Here is an 18,755-nt window from a genome sequence, read left to right as displayed (position 1 = left end):
TGAAAAAATAACTAAATCATTATAAATAGGAAAACTTATAACATGGAGCTGCATATGAAAGCCTAGAATGCAGTAGAATCAATATTTACATCTCATTCCTTGCAAAGCCAAAACTAGACACCTCTAAAAGACTCTTATTTGCTTATTTAGTTTTTCACAAATAATCTGGTATCCGAAGTTAAAGTAGACTCAGAGTAATTCAGATTTAAATTGGGTTAGGCTCAAAATGGAGTAATTCCTAAGAAAACTTTCTTCTTTTCTTTCCTTGTTTGGTATTCTGTACATACTTGGACTTCAGACTTTTGTTAACGCCTGAGGGCTGATCTAGCCAGACTTTAGTACTGAATCCACAAATTGCATGATGCGGTAAGAATGCAGGGAGACAAATACTTGGTTGGTTGCAGAGAAACATGGGGCAGCCAGTACCATCAAAAAATTTATGTAACCTATGGATAATCTAATTCGGATTGAATTCGCCAAACTTGTGCTTTTCTTCGTGCAGCTGCTTGCATACATGATCTAGTTCTGGAAATGCTGTCACCATTAGTAATTCAAGAAGGTCAAAAGCCAGCTGCTTCAAACAAACAGATGACTGCAGGAACAGAGTTAAAAGCCATTACAACTTGCAATCTTATGTTCAATCAGTGAAAATGGGAATTCTAAACCCCAAGCAATAATATCGGTTGAATTCTACTTCAGTAAGATAGAATTTAGATGACAATGGCACCAACAAAACCGCTGGAAACCACATAGAATCATTCAGTTAACCTGAAATATTGCGTCTATAAGCTTCTTCACCCCTTCCGGTGCTAATAACTAGAATTAAAAACGGAGGACAACAATGCCGCTTTAAATTTAATTACAAGGGCAAAAACCATGGTGTTGAGGTGATGCGCGCGCGCGCACACACTCAACTTATGTTTTATAGAAGAAACTAATGGCAAAATCTTAAAGAGGAAAAATACCTGAAGGAAAAAATAGAGGTTCCTAGCACACTGTTCATACTCCTTGCGACCAACAAGACCTACAATTGCTGTTGGTGCATGATCTACAAGCACAGAAATGTCAATAATTTGTTTGGCAGAAGCCATTTGCTTAAATATAGTATATTCAATACTGTCAATTCTGGAAATAACTGGAGAGCTAATAGTGCAACATGTATTACCAATCATTAGCTCGTACACAAACTGTGCACGACGTTCTTCCTCTTGTTTCTGCTTATCCTCCATGCTCTGAGAACATAAATCTTTAGGTTTCTGGCCGTGAGGTGAATTCTGAGCTGGGCTGGAACGTGGCGGGCATCGAGTTGGATGCTTGGTTATGAATATTCCATCAGGCCATAGTATCTATATAGATTGTCCAACAACTCATATCAACATCATATATTTTTGTCTAGCATGCTATTCAAAGCTGAGTTTTTTGCTCAGGAATATCACTGGGTTGTAGCAAAATAAAAATTATCAATATTTAAAGGTAAAGTACACCCCTTTCCAATAGAAGATACCCAAATTACATGAATCTCCCGTCTTAAGAAAATGCAATCCCCTCCCTTAAGTTTGATTTTAAGAAGATGAGCTATACTTGCTTCCCCTGCACTAAATTAAGTCAAATGGACATCTAACGGCGCCACATGTATTATTCCCATCTAGGTTGTATCAAAAATACTAACAGACCATGTCTCAATTATTCAGAGGGTAAATTACTCTCTTCTTTTTTTAGAAAAAAGGTCCAAATTATATGGTATTCTCTATTTTGAAAAAGACATTCCGCTTGAACTCGGAAGTTAAAAGAAACTCTAACTTTCTTGGCAATTAAAAAAATAAATTACAACTACTTTGATCATAAGACACTTAAACATATTACCTAAATAACATAGTAAGTATTATATGTACTAAAACAAACAAGATATTCAACTTCCTTTTGGTTTGGAGGTGCTCGCTCTTTTCATGTAAAAGAAAAAAGACCAATGATTGTCAAAACAAAATAAATAATTAACACTGAAATCTAAAAGGGATGTTCACTAGCAAATTCTATTTTTAATAAAAGAAACTAATAATATTCTTAAAGCTATTTTAGCCATTTCTTGATTTTAATGGGGGTTTTTATACTTATGTCCATAATAGAAGGCACAATTATATAATTTGAATATCTATCTGGGAAGGAGAGTGTTATTCATCCATATTTAAATTAAATGTTTGAAGAGACTCAACAACAGAAATTCTCAAAAAGTGAAAGGCTCTTTAGATTACTTGTTCAACTCGCCTGATCCCAGAAGCAATCACTGTCCCCTTCCGGAGCAGCTGGATTTTGTCCAGCAACCAATCGTCAAAAGCATCACCCATTCCTAGTTGTAGGATCTGTTTAACCACCCAAAAAATTTTCCGCCTGCAACGTGCACAAAAATATATAATGTAAGCATATCTGAACTTGACATCGGATCTAAAACCAAACATCTAAGCTTTTAGCTACGGATATAAAAGAAATGTGACTTTTCAGACTACCTAATCCATCCACCATCTTGAAGCTGGAAGATAACATCAAGCAGATCCAATATGGGAAGACTCAAATTTGGAGGCACCCACTGCATAGAAGAATTATAATCAGTCAGAATCAGTATTGCAGCCATGCATATGATAGTGTGCCTAAGAAGCAACTGACGATCAGGCATTATTGTTTCACTGTGCATGACCAAATGAAATGATAAATATTATACCTATTCATCTAGTCTAAAATGTAAATAAGCGTATGTAGAACCAAAAATTTGGGTTTATCTTAGAATCACCTCTGTAGGAAGAGCGTCAGAAGTATCATGGAGTAAATCAGACACCTCAATGGAACCATCAGGCTCTTTCCCTTGCGTTCTTCGCAACTTCTCAGGAGAAGTTTCACTCTTCCCTGCTCTAGCACTTGCATCAATGCCAGAATTTTCCAATAAATCCCGAGATTCCTTATCAAGAACAGCCTCATTACTTTTAGCAACAGTGTTTTCTCTTCTGGAGGCAAAGAGGTCACGTATAGAAAAATTGGAGGTGCTTTTACTTTTCTCAGATGGTTTATCATCCACGTCAACTAGGGTGGTTTCCAATAACCAACCAAAAAAAAAAAAAATACAAGTCAAAAGATAGGAAAAATTCAAAATATGCATGTCCAACGATATCTATCAAACATGAATCACCTGACAATGTTTTGACAATTGAAAGCAAATTTGAGAATCGGTACGTCTGCAATACAACGCAATAGTAAGCAATAAGCCAGAATATTAAAAAAAATAAAATAAAAAAGTGTTGGTGACAAAGGAAAACTTGTTGGACATAAAAACAGACCTGAGAGTCAATACTGAGAAAGTCCCATGCTTCAATTGATCCTGAAACTATTGGAAGCTGCATAAGCTCCTGAGTAGCAATAAGCCATGAGTCAATAGAAGTAATCAAGGTATAAAAGAACATGATCAGAAAATCCAGGAAAAGAATGCTATACTATGCATGCGTAGGTAATATCTCAAAATATGGATGCATTCATGTTCAACATCTATCCTGTCAGTATCGAAGTACTGATACTTCAATTTTATCACAAAACTGAAACCGGATGATTCGCTCTTTAATTAATGTTCATCAAGAATAAGAACCTACCAATCAGTCATAGGAACAGTGGGGACCTGGAAATGAGGGATCACATTATAACAAGAATCCATGTGGAAAAAAAATGAGAAGTCAGACGAAGCTTTGTTCTGAACGCTATTATATATCTTAAGAATGAGAACATGATTTAAATTAACAAGGACTGAACAAATTAAGCTTCTGACCTTTAAATAAATGTCCAACAACTTACAACGCTCTTGAACAACAGTTACATCTAAACCTGTTGACAGAAAATGTTTTGGAGGCAAATGAAGGTTATAATCAGGAGACTCTTTCAGGCGCCGATGTAGTTCCTCAAAATGACGAAACCTTAAAAATGAAAAAGAAACATCACAGAAGTAAGCCTAAAAAGAACATATAAGAAGACAACTTTAACTGACTAATATTAGGAACAAATCCATGAAGGATTAAGAAAACTTAGCACCTCCTTTTAATTGTCCAACTCCTATTATTTACATCTGTTACAGATATGGAATAGACAGCAAATGTTCCTGACCCACTCTTCACAATATTTGCGCCGAGGACCTGTGTCAGTTAATTAGATTACAAATAAATGTATTAGAAAAAAAAAAGTCAAGCATCATCAGCTAAAGGAGCTGCAACCTACAAATAAAATAAGTACCTCACATCTCAATTTGGGAAAAGAATGTACCGGAAGTGAACTTTTCAGGGGATTAACAGCAAAACTGCAAGATTCTGATCTAGAAATAAAGGATGCTGAAGTAGAAGCTGCTGCTCCACTATGTATTCTACCCAAATCGTCGCCAAACTGAATAAAATCCTCATAGTTTGCATTTGATGTTGATGACTCAAGTATATCATGTCCATCTCCAGATAAAAAGCTAGTTCTCTTAACTTCCTGCATGTTATGACCACTTGACCTTTTCCAGCCATATCGGGTTCTGGATAATCTTTGATAGCGCGGTTGTATCTTATTCACCTTTGTATTATGACTATCAAAATGTTCAAGTGGGTGGTGAGTGAGAGAGAAACCCCGATCTCTATTTCTTCTTCCATCCCAAACTTTAGTTCCCGTGGAGTTGAGACTGCTGATCATGCTAGTTTCATCATCTTCAGATGTATAAGACGTACTGCTCCCTGAATCAATCATCAGCAAACGCATGCGGCTTTGGTCATCATCTTGAGATGATGGAACTGATGGGCCAGTTGATCTACTCTGGTCTGCACAAAGAGTGTCTTCTACCATATAACGATTACTGCATCCCAAATTAGCACCGGCACCTTTGGAGGGATTAAGTTTAGAATTAGTTTCCTTTTCTTTAGGTCCTGATATTGCCTTCTTATGATCAATGTTTGGCAATTTTCCTCCCACAACATGTTGTGGGACAAGCTCACTTGACTGATTCTCCCCATCCCTGTTCTTGTAATTTCTCCCTTTTGTCCACATGTTCTCAAAATGTTCTGGAGCAAGAGCTTCGCTCTTCCTCTGGGACAGGAGATTTAAGATCTCACCCCACTGCCCTCCCGAGTGATACTGTTTAACACCTTGATTATCACTAATTCGGGAGTTTGACGGCAATGACTTCCATAAAAGTGATAATAGAGCATCAATCGAACGCAATGGATCTTTAGAAAAAGTATCAAAAGCATTATGCTCCACCCATGACTTTGCAGTTCTAGAATGACTATTTCCTAGCTGTACTAGCTCTAAACCAGTAACAGAAGAATCGAAATGCTTAGTAAAATGACCAGAAGATATCTTCAATCTATCATCCATAGAGTGAGACGCCTCTTGAACTGCGTTAGCTCCTTTGTTAAGTTTGGTCTTATTAATTACCACAGATTCAATTCTTTCATTAAGAAATCTGCCAGAGAAAAGGAAAAGGGGAAATGAGAATAGCAACAAATGCCAAAAATAAAGCAAAATAGCTCAAATGATACCTTGGACAAGCTAAGTTGAGAACAGGTCTCATCACTGCATGTGCAAGTAGTTCTCGACCAGCATATCGGATGAAAGAGCATTGCAGATCCTCATGCTTGAAAGTGACTGACATAAGACCTTCCATCAAATGCTGCAAAACCTGTTAATTAAGAACACATGTAATATTCCTCAAACTTAAGTAGTAGGAGGAATAGGAATAGAATTTTTTCCTCCTGGATAAGACTTAATTACTCATTATTCAGCATACGCAGATTACACTATAAAGTGGAGAACCTTGTGCTCAGCTTCAGCAGAAAATAAAGCAGGATGCAATTTGTCCTCTGCAGCCAATGCAAGTTTCAATTCTGTATCCCGAGATTCAGTTGTTAAAGGAGATGAGCTTTGCTTTTCAATTTCTGCCAAAGTAGCACGAAACACCTCCAAGTGTGTGCAAACAAGATCAATAAGATCACTAAACCACAAAGTAAAAGCTAATAATCAGTCAATCAGTTAATAGTGTCTAAAATATCATCGACAAGAAATGAAATAAAGAACCTTATCAAAAGTTCAATCAGGTTTACATTCCTCATCCGTCCTGAAATCTCTCCAAGAACACCAATTATTATTTGCACTAACTCCTCAGGACCCTCTCTATCTGGTGTCAACCGAGAGTACCACATGTTAGTCACCCACTCAGAAACGAGATGTCTAGTGAAGTGCTCCATTGCTTCCTCAACATCAGGGGAATTCACCTTTTCTCTCCAATCAGACTTTGCGATAACTCTGGCAGACTCAAGAGGTTTCCTTGAAGACTGAGCTGCGGTTGTGCAGGGTCTACTGTTGTATGCTACAGCTTTTCTCTTCATTTCAAAATCTAGTGATAAATAGCGGAGAACAATAACAAGAGAGGTAGCAACTGGCAAGTTTACCCAAACTGATGAGCTAGTCACTGAAATGAAAAGTAAAAGGGTTAATACCAAGACCTGGAAACAAATGAACCCCCAAAATCAACAAGTACAGAGTATAAAATCTTGTGCCCCAGATAATGGAGAGCTTAAAAATTTTAAAGTATATATCTACTCGTAAAACTAAATACTATTTATCAGAAGCACAAGATGGCAACCTAATAAACAAGGATAAGAGTGTGCAAGCCATGTGCCATAGAAAGAGGAAAACAAAGGGTGCGGTCCAGCAGTGAGGGAATAAGGCTCTAGCAGGAAAGTTGGGTCAGTCACAATGTCAATGAAATCTTTTGACATCAAACGAACACTAGAAGCAATATGTTCATGCAGCCAGCGAACCTGATCAAGCTTAGGAGCTAAACCAAACTGTAGCGGCATAAATGACATAAAGCACGACTTGTATTCTAAAAAGTAAGCAGACACAACTGGATCAGCAGCCATTCCTATCTTGATGAGTAGTTTAGAGTTTGCTTACTATAAGTCAAGCATAGATTTTTACCAAGAAAAAAAGACAAAGAAAGAAATTTCCGTTGCGATGCTTGCAAAGGAAACTTGTCGACCCATGATACAGACCAAATCATATTTTTAATCCATCTGGACCAAATCATTCATTAATAACCATAAGAAGAAAAGAAAAGCCAAAGCAATACTGTTGGATACATGATTTTGTATACTGACTCCAACCACCATTACAAAATAAATTAGCCTCTGAAACTTAGTGCCGTAATATGAAAGTACTCCAATCCCCCGATTACATCGTAGTACATGCTAAATGCCACCATTTTGATCCAACCATTTTTTCGCTTGTGCTTGGACAGTGAAGACCATGATATTTAAATGCTCCATGAAAAGAGTGTTGCTAGGAAAACCAAACTAGATAAGTTACAGAGTTAAGAGCCCCAAATGACCCCAAAAAAAAAAAAAATCTTGGAAATGATTAAAACAGAAACACACGATTTGGACGGAACAAGAGATTGCAGTGACGCACATAAATAAAATATCACAAATGTCTAGATTACCCATTCTGGACCCAAATGAACTATAGAATGAAAAATCAAAACTTCAAGCACGTACACTGAGAAACTTACACGACATGAGATATGACAGTCCCACAGCGCACATGACTAGAAAAACAATCCGTTTCTTCCCATCCTCGACGAAGTCTTTTGCCGTCACCCGGTTCGGCGTGCTCATATCAAATAGTCAATTGCGCCGCAATCACATTACAGTTACAAATAACAAATTTTTAAGCAAACGCCCCTCGTCTTTCCTTCTCCGACCCATGATGCAGAGGATCGTGCAATTAAGTTGCCATTAAATGAACAGAATTCAATTGACAATACCGAGAAAACTGATCGATGAAGATAAGGACAAAATGAAGTGGAAGAGAAAGGAAAAGATACTGTGCTGAAGAAATTCAACGGTATGACCGTTAGGTTTTATGTTTGGCATTATCCTGTTTGTCTGTATGTGGCGGTGGGTGGGCGTATAATTTCTCCAATCCTTTCCAGTTTTCCATTGCACTTTCTGGAAGCCTGATTGAAACTTCAACTACTCTCTGGTTGCTTCGCCCGGGCAATTCAGATGGCGTCACTGTCAGTTACATTTCTTGCAATTTATGAATTTTATCAGCAAATCCAAAACAATACTCAACAATCCCTCCTTTCAAAACACAAGGCATGCTTTGTAAAATTAGTCTTCCGATCTTAAATGTTAAACATAGTACATATGACTAATTTTGAAAAATTAAAAATTAGTTAAATTAATTATTGGGAAAATCCCAATTAAATCTATCTAAAATAATGAAATTCCAATTAAGGCTTATACTTTTAACGAATTTCTAATTAGACTAAGAGGCCTTATTAGGGATTTTCAAATGTTGCTAAAAGACCGGAATGCGTTTTTGTAATCAAAAAGGAAAATTGAATGTAAGTGTAAATCTAATTTTAGTTTTAATTGTTCTAGTAGATTTACTAATGAGGACATGGTCTTTCTTAGATTTTATGTCAAAGGTGTGTTTTGTAATTGTGAATCTTATGTCAACTCTAGAATTTATAGCCTTTTATTTTTTTTATATAATAAAAATTTGATATTGAATAAATGTTGAAGACCGGAAAATTAAAGATGAATTAATGAGTCTCACTGTAAGTTGTGAAATAGTAAAATTAATTTTGATAGATATTCAAGAATTCCATGAATCTTTGATTTGGTCTTTTTCTCACACAAAAAAAAAAAAAAATTGATCTTGTTAATCTTTTACATTTGAAATCGTAAAATTTTTATTAGTTCCCATATTTTTGCAATTCTATAGATATCTAGAAATTATGTATTTTTTTATCTTGAATTTTGAATTATTTTTTATGGGCTATAATTGTTATTTTTCTTTTTTTGTTTTTTATATGATAATGTTTTTGGCCAAATTTTCATGTGATAATGTTTAAAGAAAAAAAAACATGTTAGTTAAATTCAATTAAAAGAATTAAAACTAAAATTAGGCTTTTTAATTATGAAGGGCATTTTGGTCTTTTAGAAACATTTAGAAATCCCCAGTTAGGCCTCTTGGCCTAATTAAGAATTTGTTAAAAGTGTAGGCTTAAATTAGAATGTTGCTATTTCAAATGGATTTAATTAGAATTTTCCCTTAATTATTTGACTTTTTAAGCTTTTATATTAGCAATTACTACCTCCGATCCTTAATATAAAATCATGTTTAACTTTTATTTTGGTCTTAAATATAAAACTTCATTCCATTTTGTCTCTCATATTTATACATTTTTTTTTCTAAAGTAGCCCTTCTAACAATGATAGTTCTAGTCAATACACTTGATTAGTAATGATATTTTAGAAAAAATAATACCTATTTAGAACAAATAACTAACTCAACTTGCCTCCTTAATCTCTTTAAATTAGTCAACTAGCTCTTATAATTAAGACCGGAGATAATACTTCTTAATAAAAACTCTTTAATAAAATAATTAACAGAGAAAAAGGTTATGATAATTAAAATCAAAAGGCCTATGACAAGCAAAATTATGCAAAAATCGTTAAAAAAAAAAAGACTTTGAGAATAAAAAATTGCGAATAAAAACCTATTACAATATTGGTAATGGTTTTGATAATAATTAATAAGTAAATGACAATGATTTTTGTGAACTGGTCATAATACGTAGTAGTATTTCAATTTTTAAGGTCTTCTATGATTTTTTCTAAATTTTTTGGAATTCATATGTGTGTGTGTGTGTGTGTGTGTGTGTGTGTGTGTGTGTGTGTGTGTGGGCGCGAGCATCTTACAATTTTTTTCTATACGCAATCATGTTCAAATGTTAAGTATAAACACTTTTTTTTTTTCTTGGGTCTTTCAGATCTCATCTAACTAGAGATGTTGATGTGAAATGAATTTTCCATTTCATGCATATGGATGAAGTGACGGGTGAACCAATAAAGAACAAAAGGAAAAATATCATTCCGAAACTTTTACTCTCTTAGTCCATTCACACCTAATTATGTCTCAATAATATGCAGATTAGACGTAGACAATGCCATTACTCTTTAGAAATGGAATGTATTGTGACTATTTGAAATGATTAATTTATTTTTCAATAAATCATTGTCCTCAGGAAAATTACATTATATCCGGAGAAGCATTGTATATTTGAATATGCATAACTATTTTACTTGTTATGCAACAGAAATTAAATTAACGTTGGTCTGAGTCCTCATAATAAGATTTAAGATTTAGTTATGAGCATTTTTCAAAACACCCGTTAATTTGAAAAATGTTTACAAAAAAATCATTATTTTTCAAAAGATAATACTGATGAGCATCAAAAAATAGAAATTTCCGTAATAGATCAAATTAATACATATCGTTAATTTTGCTTAAAATCATCATTTATATTCTTTTGCATTACTACTATAACTGGACGAATATTATGTATTTAATTTTTTGGGTAAGATGAAGAGAATTCGAACGTTGAATGTTTCTCATATCCTACTCCATCGCTTATTACCAAAGCAAACATTAATTAGTATTATACTACCTCTGCTATTTAATATCAAAATTAGTTAACTAATTTGAATATATTTAAAAAATTAATTATGTTATTTATTTGTACTAAATAGATGTTATTTTTTTTAAAAAAATATCTTTATTAATCAAATGTATTGACTATAATTATCATTATTACAAGGATTACCTTGAACAGAAAGGAATAAATATGAAAGATAAAATGGACTGAAGTCTTATATTTAGAATCAAAATAAAAGTCAAACAAGTTCTTATATTAAGGATCAGAGGTAGTATATTTTCTTTTTGGCAAAGTTATGCAAAATCCTCCAAATTTTATGTCATATATAAATAATCTCTTTAACCTTTGAAATTCTAAAAATTAAGGATGTTATTTATACATAATTTTAGATTTAGCAAAGTTTTAGCCCATGTTTTTAAAACCCTTTATAAATAGATAGATTGTTTTTTATTTGGGGCTCCATTCTCGTAATTATCATTTTTATTAGGCTATGATTATCCCTGCAATTTAGCCCATTTTTTCCAAAAAAAAACCTTTATTAAAAAAAATAAAAAATAAAAAAGGGCCACCTAGTGCCATGGGGACCGCCGTGGGTTGGGGAATTATGACAGCAGGATGACCTATAATTTGAGGGGGACGGGAGGTGACTAAAACCTTCAACGCCTATTGGTTCACCGTATGAAATAGGAATCATCCATCGCTTTACTTGTAAAACTCTATTCAAAGTTTCAAACATTTCTCAACGCCATCCTTTTGCTTTTTCTGTTTCCTCGGGCTTTACGCCCTTTTAGAACCTAGTTTTCCCCTTATCATTTTCACTTCAAATTGATTCACGCGCTTAAATTCGCCCAAACAAAATAAGAGTATCTCGTGAACATGTGCCTATGATAGAACATATACTGGGCTGAGTCTAGTAAAAAAAATATATATAATATGATAAATTAAAATTCAAATTTTTTTGTTTTGTAAGAAGATGTTCACATGTATTAAGAATTTTTTATTAAGAAAGTATTATTCAATACAAATAATTATTTTATGAAGACCAATATGTATTTTACAAATAATTAATCGGGTTAATAATATATTTAGTTCTTGAAATTTGATCTTATTTTAGTTTTGGTTGTTAAAATTTGAAATTAAAAATTTTGATTATTAAATTTTGGTTTCATTTTGACCCTCCTAATTTAATCTTTAAAATAGTGTTTTTGGTTTTTGAAATCTTGTTTCAAGATTAAAACTAAAATGAGGTTAAATTTCATGATTTTTTTCCTCCAAAAGGCTAAATTTCAGGATAAAAAATAGTATTAACCCTAACTAATATAAATAATTTTTTTGGTTTCTATAATTATTTAAGTCTTACATTTAGTTAATAATAATAAATAACGTTTGATCAACATGAGAGGAAGGAAATTCTTAAAATAAAAGGGATGAAACCAAAAAAAAAAGAATTTATAATTTTAGCGGCGGAATTAAGAAGACGGCAAAAGATCTTGGGTAGGCAAAACGCAAGGGAGATCCAACAAAACGACATGACGTGCCGAATCCCCTCCCGCAGGATGGAATCTTCCGTACAGAATTGTTTCCATTCTCGTTTCTCAATTTTCACAGTGTCGCTCACTGACATGGTCCACCACTATCTGCTCATCGCGTCCCATGTGATGATACAATGTTCAATCTTGGTATTTGTTTATTTGATTGATATTTCTATCTTCCTTAATGCTCATGTTCTTTCTTTCTCGCTGTTCCTTTTTTCTTCCTCCATTCACACCTGAACCTCTCTGACCACAAACCCTTCTTCTCCGGCGATGTCTTTGCTGCCTCCGGAAACATCTCAGCCTGGCAACTCCACGGCTCCTCCTCCGCCTCCTGTCACCACCAATGACACCTCTCCTCCAGCTCCGAGTAATTCCATGTCACCTACCGCCACTCCGTCGGCGCCACCTCCTCCGGGCGCGCCTCAGACGCCGGCGGCGGACTCAGACGGACTGTCCAACGCTGCAATAGCCGGACTAGTTGTCGGAACTGTGTTTGGCTCGCTGCTTATGCTCGCTTGTGTGGGCATTTGTGCTTTTTTCTATAAAAGAAGAAAGCGGAGGAGGATGAGCAAATATGGGATGAACGATCACTCTGCTGCTCCTCCATCCCAACCCAAAGGTAAGCCTTTTCTTGTTTCCTTTATGTAGTGTGTGTACTTGTTTTCTTTAAAATTTTGGAGGGTGTTTTTGTCATAGTTTGCTGTAATTTTTAATTCACGTGAACGGTTTTTTCCCGTCATTCGGTGTATTAAATGGATATAACGAACATATAAGTCAGTTAGAGTTGTCGATTAGTACTCCGACAACAAGTGCGAATGTGGCGTCACATTATACAGTATGTAATTATTTGCTGAAATCTATTGGATTGAGACACTCATTGACTCCATTATACTGCTTCCTGGAGGAAAAGTTTCTATATTAAGCGACGCACGAAGTATGTTTAATTTCAGTTACTCATTTTATCTCTCTATGCTCTGTCTCGTTTGTTTGCTGGAAAGGGGTTCTATGTCCAGTGGGCTGATATTATCATTTATTTAGGCGGCATTGTGCTTTTTCTGCTTTTCGCATTGTATCTAGGTTGATCGCCTATGGTTGGACAAACCTGTATTGCTTTAGTTGCCTTGAATAAACTTTTAGCCCAATTTGTTATACATGAAGTGTGATTTTAATTTTATGAATGTATGTTAAATTGCACCTAATTCTGGTTCTCAACGATTCTTGATGCCAATTTCTCCAGCTGATCAGTTTGGTGGTCCGCCCCAGCAATGGCAGCATAGCATTCCTCCTCCAACCGATGGTGGAGCGACATTGCCTCCCAAGCCAAGTCCATCCCCTGGAGTTCTGTTGAATCAGCAAGCATCTCCTCCTATATATTCTGCAAGTGGCACAAGTCTGGAATCTGAGAGGCCATACCATGCACCATCGCCTGCCATTGCCTTTGGACTCTCACAAATCTCGTTTACATATGAAGAACTTGCGTTGGCAACAAATGGATTCTCAGACTCAAATCTTCTTGGTCAAGGTGGGTTTGGCTATGTCCATAAAGGAGTTCTCCGAAATGGGAAAACTGTTGCAATTAAGCAGCTGAAATCTGGAAGCAGACAGGGGGAGCGTGAGTTCCAGGCTGAAGTGGAGATCATTAGTCGAGTCCATCACAGACATCTTGTTTCCTTAGTTGGATACTGCATTGCTGGAGTCCAGAGGATGCTTGTATATGAGTTTGTCCCAAACAATACACTAGAATTCCATTTACATGGTAAGGTTCTGATGTTAACTTTTTCCCCTCATCTTCCCAAATAGGGAAGCATGCAAAAGTGATGTACAATGGAGAATGGCTTTGCTCTTTTTTTTGTTTTTTTGTTTTTTTGTTTTTTGTTTTCCCCTTCTCTTCTGAGACATGATTTGCTGAAAATATGGTCACCTACAGTTTGCGATTTATTCTTTAGGAGCCATTCCCGAACTTCCAATAACAACTGCACATTGTTCATCAAACACATCAGGTTGATTTTTTCTTGGGCTGTTGGAACACTTGTAAGGTATTTGAAACTAAATCTAGATTATAATTATTGAAAACTAGAAATCAGTATCTGGGGAAATTTTTCATAGAGTTGTTACGATTTTGGATCTGATTGCATCCCCCTGTTCTATGAGAATAAAAATAGAGTAAACAAAATTACGAGCTCAAAATTCACTGTAGATATACATTTGTTGACAGGAACCCTGCCTTGTACAACAATTAGAGAATTTGAAGGTTATAAGTCAACACGTAGGTTTAATATTAAAGAATCAACCTCTCAAAGTTTGCTGAGTGCATTGGGAATTTAAGGTTGGAAAGAAATTAATTGGGAGAAGATTTTAAAAAAAATTTTCTGGTATCGGGAGGAGAAGATTTTTAAAGTTAATCTGAGAACTATTGGTGTAGAATGCTGGAAGGGCTTTAGGGTTACTAGTTCAATTTGACCTGAGGGTTATTATTGGTGTAGAAAAATCATGAGGATCACAATTTCTGTTTTAAAACGCAAATTTATTCCCTTGTTGTTTACTTTAGTTAAAGTGTTATTTTGATTTCATGTTATGGTTTTCTATGTACTTTGCTATGGTCTTCTGTTGAAAATATATCACAGTATGTACTTTGCCTGACCTGTGTTGGCTATTGAGGGACGAGGGGCTCCACTATTGAGTTGTAGATTTGATAATCTTACGGGTAATATATAACCATATGTGATGGTTCCATTCATAATCATTCCAGGAAAAGATAGAGCAACAATGGACTGGGCAACAAGGATAAAAATTGCTATTGGATCTGCAAAGGGATTGGCTTATCTGCATGAGGACTGTGAGTTTGCTTTAGAATTTACATAACTAATCTACAATAGAGTCCTGGCAGTTCTTTTGGTTCGCCATGGTGGTCTTGGAATTTTTAGTTTTTTTTCTGTCTAATATTGTTTTAGGTCACCCAAAAATCATACATCGTGACATCAAGGCATCAAACATTCTTCTTGATGACAAGTTTGAGGCGAAGGTAGGACTTGTAACTTTCTAAACTCTTCAGTCCCTTCCAAAATTTGTAAATTATGCAAGAGAAACAATACCTTTAGGTTTTCAATGTGCAAAAATTCATTTTCTCTCAAGCCCTCTCTTATGCCTGTGTTGTTTATTATTCAGGTTGCAGATTTTGGACTTGCCAAATTTTCATCAGATGCCGAGACCCACGTCTCCACTCGAGTAATGGGAACCTTTGGGTAAATTTTTATTCTGCTGAATCTTTTCTCTTGAGTCTCGCTATGAAATAAATTTATTGGGCAATATATTTCTTTGACCCCTCCCCCTTTTTATTAACTGTTTTGTAGCTTCTTTTTTTTTTTTTTTGGGTTCTGAATTCTGATTCTGAGTTAATTTAACGCAGATACCTGGCTCCAGAATATGCTGCCAGTGGGAAGCTCACTGAGAAGTCAGATGTCTTCTCCTTTGGTGTTGTACTTTTGGAGTTGATTACAGGGCGAAGACCTGTTGATAAAACTCAGTCTTTTACAGATGACAGTATGGTTGAGTGGGTGGGTACAATACTTTATCAATATTTCTCTATCGAGAAACAGATATTTATGGTATATTACAGTTTGTGTATTTTTTAAGCATGTGTGTGTGTGTGTGTTGAGTTTATGATTATTACTACTAATTGCTACAGGGCAGAAGGTCTGGTTACTCTGTTTATGGCTTACATCATTACTTTTTATATTTTATTTAAATTTGGATATTTTTCTTCTATTTTTCCGGCTTAGGAAATCTTTTTTCACGACTTGTATTTGCTGCGGGTCTTGAGAAACTCATAAGTGCGTAGTTTGTACATTGGGTCGCTTCGAAAGTAAATTATGTGGTGAGCTGAAAAACTACCAAACTAATTTGCTCCTTTCTAATCATTTGAAGATGTCAAGTATTTGTTGAACTGTGAGCTAAAGCTGATACTTGTGATGAATAGTTGAGACGACTGGTCTACAAAACATTATTCAATTCTTCAATTGTCTATCAGCGCTCAGCATTGCCTTTGCTGACTGAAATAATGGTTTAAACACCCCCCAAAAAAAAAAAAAAAAAAAAAGCCCTCTGCGATAACTTGTAATGGATAAGTGATATGCACTAAGATATTGTACAAATTACAGGCAAGGCCTTTGCTTTCTCAAGCTATGGAAAATGGCAACTTCGATGCTCTTGCTGATCCAAGGTTGCAGAATAGTTACAACTCTGAGGAGATGCTTCGAATGATTGCCTGCGCTGCAAATTGTGTGCGCTATTCAGCTAGGCATCGGCCTCGAATGAGCCAGGTCAGTTAACCAAGTGTAGAAACTTGTTTTTAGTTCTCCGTTATTTTCTATTGACGAATTCTCCGCAACTGCGCATCCCACCTATTTCTCTGGAAAAAACGAGTCCAGTAACACTTGCAATATATTGTCAAGTTATTGCAAGCTACTGGGAAAAATCTGATAGAATGTCTGATGATATTTTGGAATGTAGAAATTCCGACATCCGATTTGACCATTTGCAAATAGAATTCTGGAATCTAGAGATCCAGTGCTTGCTTGTAAAGATTAAAAGATGTTCGGCATTAAGCAGGTAGTTCGGGCTCTAGAAGGCAATATTTCTTTGGATGATCTGAATGAGGGGAGCACATCTGGGCACAGCAGAGCACTTAGTTCCTTCGAAAGTTCAGGTTATGATACTGGCCAATACAATGAGGACCTAAAGAAGTTCAGGAAGCTGGCACTAGAGCAAGAAACTAGTGAATACAGTGGCCCCAGTAGCGATTATGGTCAGCAACGGTCTGCCTCAAGCAGTTCAGGCCCGCAAAATACGCAGGAGAAATAATGGGGAATGTGGAACTGGAGATTCGCTGAGTTTCGGTGGAAGCCTTTGAGTCTTTGGCTGATAATTATTACGAGTTGAGGGAGGAGGATTGGCACTTCATTTGTTGAAAAATGAACACCTGAGTCGTTGGTAAATATAATTTGTCGGTAGATTTTGCAGGTTCAGCGTACAAATTGGTCTGTTCGTTGATTTCAACAACTTAATTTTTCCCTCAGAAGTAAGATTCTGTTGAGCAATGTAATTGAAATGAGTGTAAGCTGGTTTCACCCTGGAAGCAGACATCTGCTGAACAAAAGAAAGCCGCAACATTGAGTTTTGAGACGAAGGGGTGGATCTGAATTTGTTTGGTTTCCTTTGTAAGGATGCATTATACAGTTAGATTGCTGGCATTGATTTTTCTTGTATTTATAGTAATGTTAATATTATGAGTAATGGTGTTTACACGTTCAAGATACTACTAGTCTGCTCTGCCCGTTACTTTTTATCGAATTTATACATTTATGGAATTGCCGACTCATGACGTTATCATTCCATGTTATTGGAAACTGAGATAAATTATTGGTTAGACGGGATTGTCATGAGTCTTGCTATATTAAGCTTCGTTTCTCTATTAAGCATGGGGGCTAATTGCAACTTAACCTATTAATAAACATGAAAGGAATGCTGCCTATGGGCATTCCCCGCTCGTAATGTGAACTTGAGTAATCTGTCTTGAAAAGGTTTTTTTTGTCTCTTCAATTTGTGAAGAATTGCGTTTATGCTAAAAAAAAAGATTGTGTTTTTCTCTAGAAAAAAATCTGAAAACCAAAGTAGACACTCATATAAGAAAATATTGTATTTGTCAATTTTTAGTTAGTTCCCCCCACTATTTTCCTTGATCATATAAGAGATCTCCTCTCCCCTCCCACTAAACAAAGCATATGACCTCCCCTCTCCTTCCTTTCGCTTCGCTTAATTAATCTCTCCTGCTCTCTTCTCTGCTGAACCAAACATAGCATTAGAGCTTATTCGGCAAATTATTTTACGTTTTATAAGATAAATACAATGAAAAATCACTCAAAATAAATTCTTTCAAAATTGTCTCGCTCAATTGTAATTCGGGTTTCTCATACTTCTAAGGAGATGTGTTCGTTTGATTGGGTTTTTTCCACCTCCATCATTGGCTTCTGTCAATGCTGTTATTTCCTTTCATTCTGTTTGAAGTTTGTTTTTTCGCTTTGGGGTGTAAATCTTGGCTGCAGTAATAATACTAGTTTCTCCCCTCCCCCCCCCCCCCAAAAAAAAAAGTAAAAAAAGGCTAATGCAAACCTTTTTAGCATTTCGATTTTCAAGCCTAGGAGAATACTGCTTTGATGATAAAAAAATAGTCCCTCGGGTGCTTTTTCATAAAAGTTTCAATTTTTCAAATGCATCTGGTTTTTTTTTATAAGGTACACTGTTAAAAGTGTCTATTTAATACATTTTTTAATTTTTATCCCTAACTAATTATATATTTTTATTTTTATTTTTATTTTTATTTTTTACGATTCATTCTCTCTCGTGTTTTTTTCTACTAACTCACTCTGCCACTCACACTCTCCATAGATAAAAAGAGCTTTTGAGAAAAATAAGTTGCATTGTTTAGATATTTATTAGGAAAAAAGACAGTAAAATATCCTCAAAATTACTAAATGACAAATTAGGGTAGGTAAATTTCAAAATCCCAATTCAGACCCCAGGTAATATTTTGGAATTTTCAAATCTTGTAAAATGACAACATTGTCTTTACTGTCGGTGACTACTTCCAGATAGCTATTGACTACTCTGTTTTAACTATTGACAACTTTTGTTTTCAAAGTTCCAATAAATAT

The 18,755-nt window shown here is 35.3% G+C and overlaps 2 protein-coding genes across 5 annotated transcripts; one reads left to right on the top strand and one right to left on the bottom strand.

The window, feature by feature from the left end:
• On the bottom strand, positions 1-8,027 carry LOC114747725 (uncharacterized). Of its 4 annotated transcripts, none has more exons than XM_028936071.1 (15): positions 7,571-8,027; positions 6,076-6,469; positions 5,815-5,992; positions 5,541-5,680; positions 4,261-5,464; positions 4,063-4,163; positions 3,803-3,947; positions 3,324-3,392; positions 3,176-3,221; positions 2,783-3,069; positions 2,502-2,581; positions 2,250-2,385; positions 1,166-1,346; positions 966-1,048; positions 1-592 (listed from the first exon to the last, which is right to left on the bottom strand). In XM_028936071.1, exons 1-15 carry the CDS (start codon positions 7,674-7,676, stop codon positions 458-460), a joined length of 3,285 nt encoding a protein of 1,094 aa, XP_028791904.1. In that variant the 5' UTR covers positions 7,677-8,027; the 3' UTR covers positions 1-457. The 4 variants fall into 4 exon arrangements, with proteins under 4 accessions (XP_028791904.1, XP_028791906.1, XP_028791905.1 ...); XM_028936073.1 differs by having other exon boundaries at positions 397-534; XM_028936072.1 differs by having other exon boundaries at positions 447-623.
• Positions 8,028-12,197: 4,170 nt separating this feature from the next.
• On the top strand, positions 12,198-17,470 carry LOC114747727 (proline-rich receptor-like protein kinase PERK1). Its single transcript, XM_028936077.1, has 8 exons — positions 12,198-12,664; positions 13,283-13,801; positions 14,795-14,881; positions 14,997-15,067; positions 15,211-15,287; positions 15,452-15,599; positions 16,203-16,364; positions 16,654-17,470. Exons 1-8 carry the CDS (start codon positions 12,316-12,318, stop codon positions 16,903-16,905), a joined length of 1,665 nt encoding a protein of 554 aa, XP_028791910.1. The 5' UTR covers positions 12,198-12,315; the 3' UTR covers positions 16,906-17,470.
• Positions 17,471-18,755: the final 1,285 nt, after the last annotated feature.

This window comes from Neltuma alba, unplaced genomic scaffold (genome assembly GCF_004799145.2).
Source record: "Neltuma alba isolate B1F8T4 unplaced genomic scaffold, ASM479914v2 tig00005425_pilon, whole genome shotgun sequence".
NCBI classification, from domain to species: Eukaryota; Viridiplantae; Streptophyta; class Magnoliopsida; order Fabales; family Fabaceae; genus Neltuma; species Neltuma alba.
Note: the sequence above shows the minus strand (reverse complement) of the source record. Positions and strands in the feature narration are given on the sequence as shown.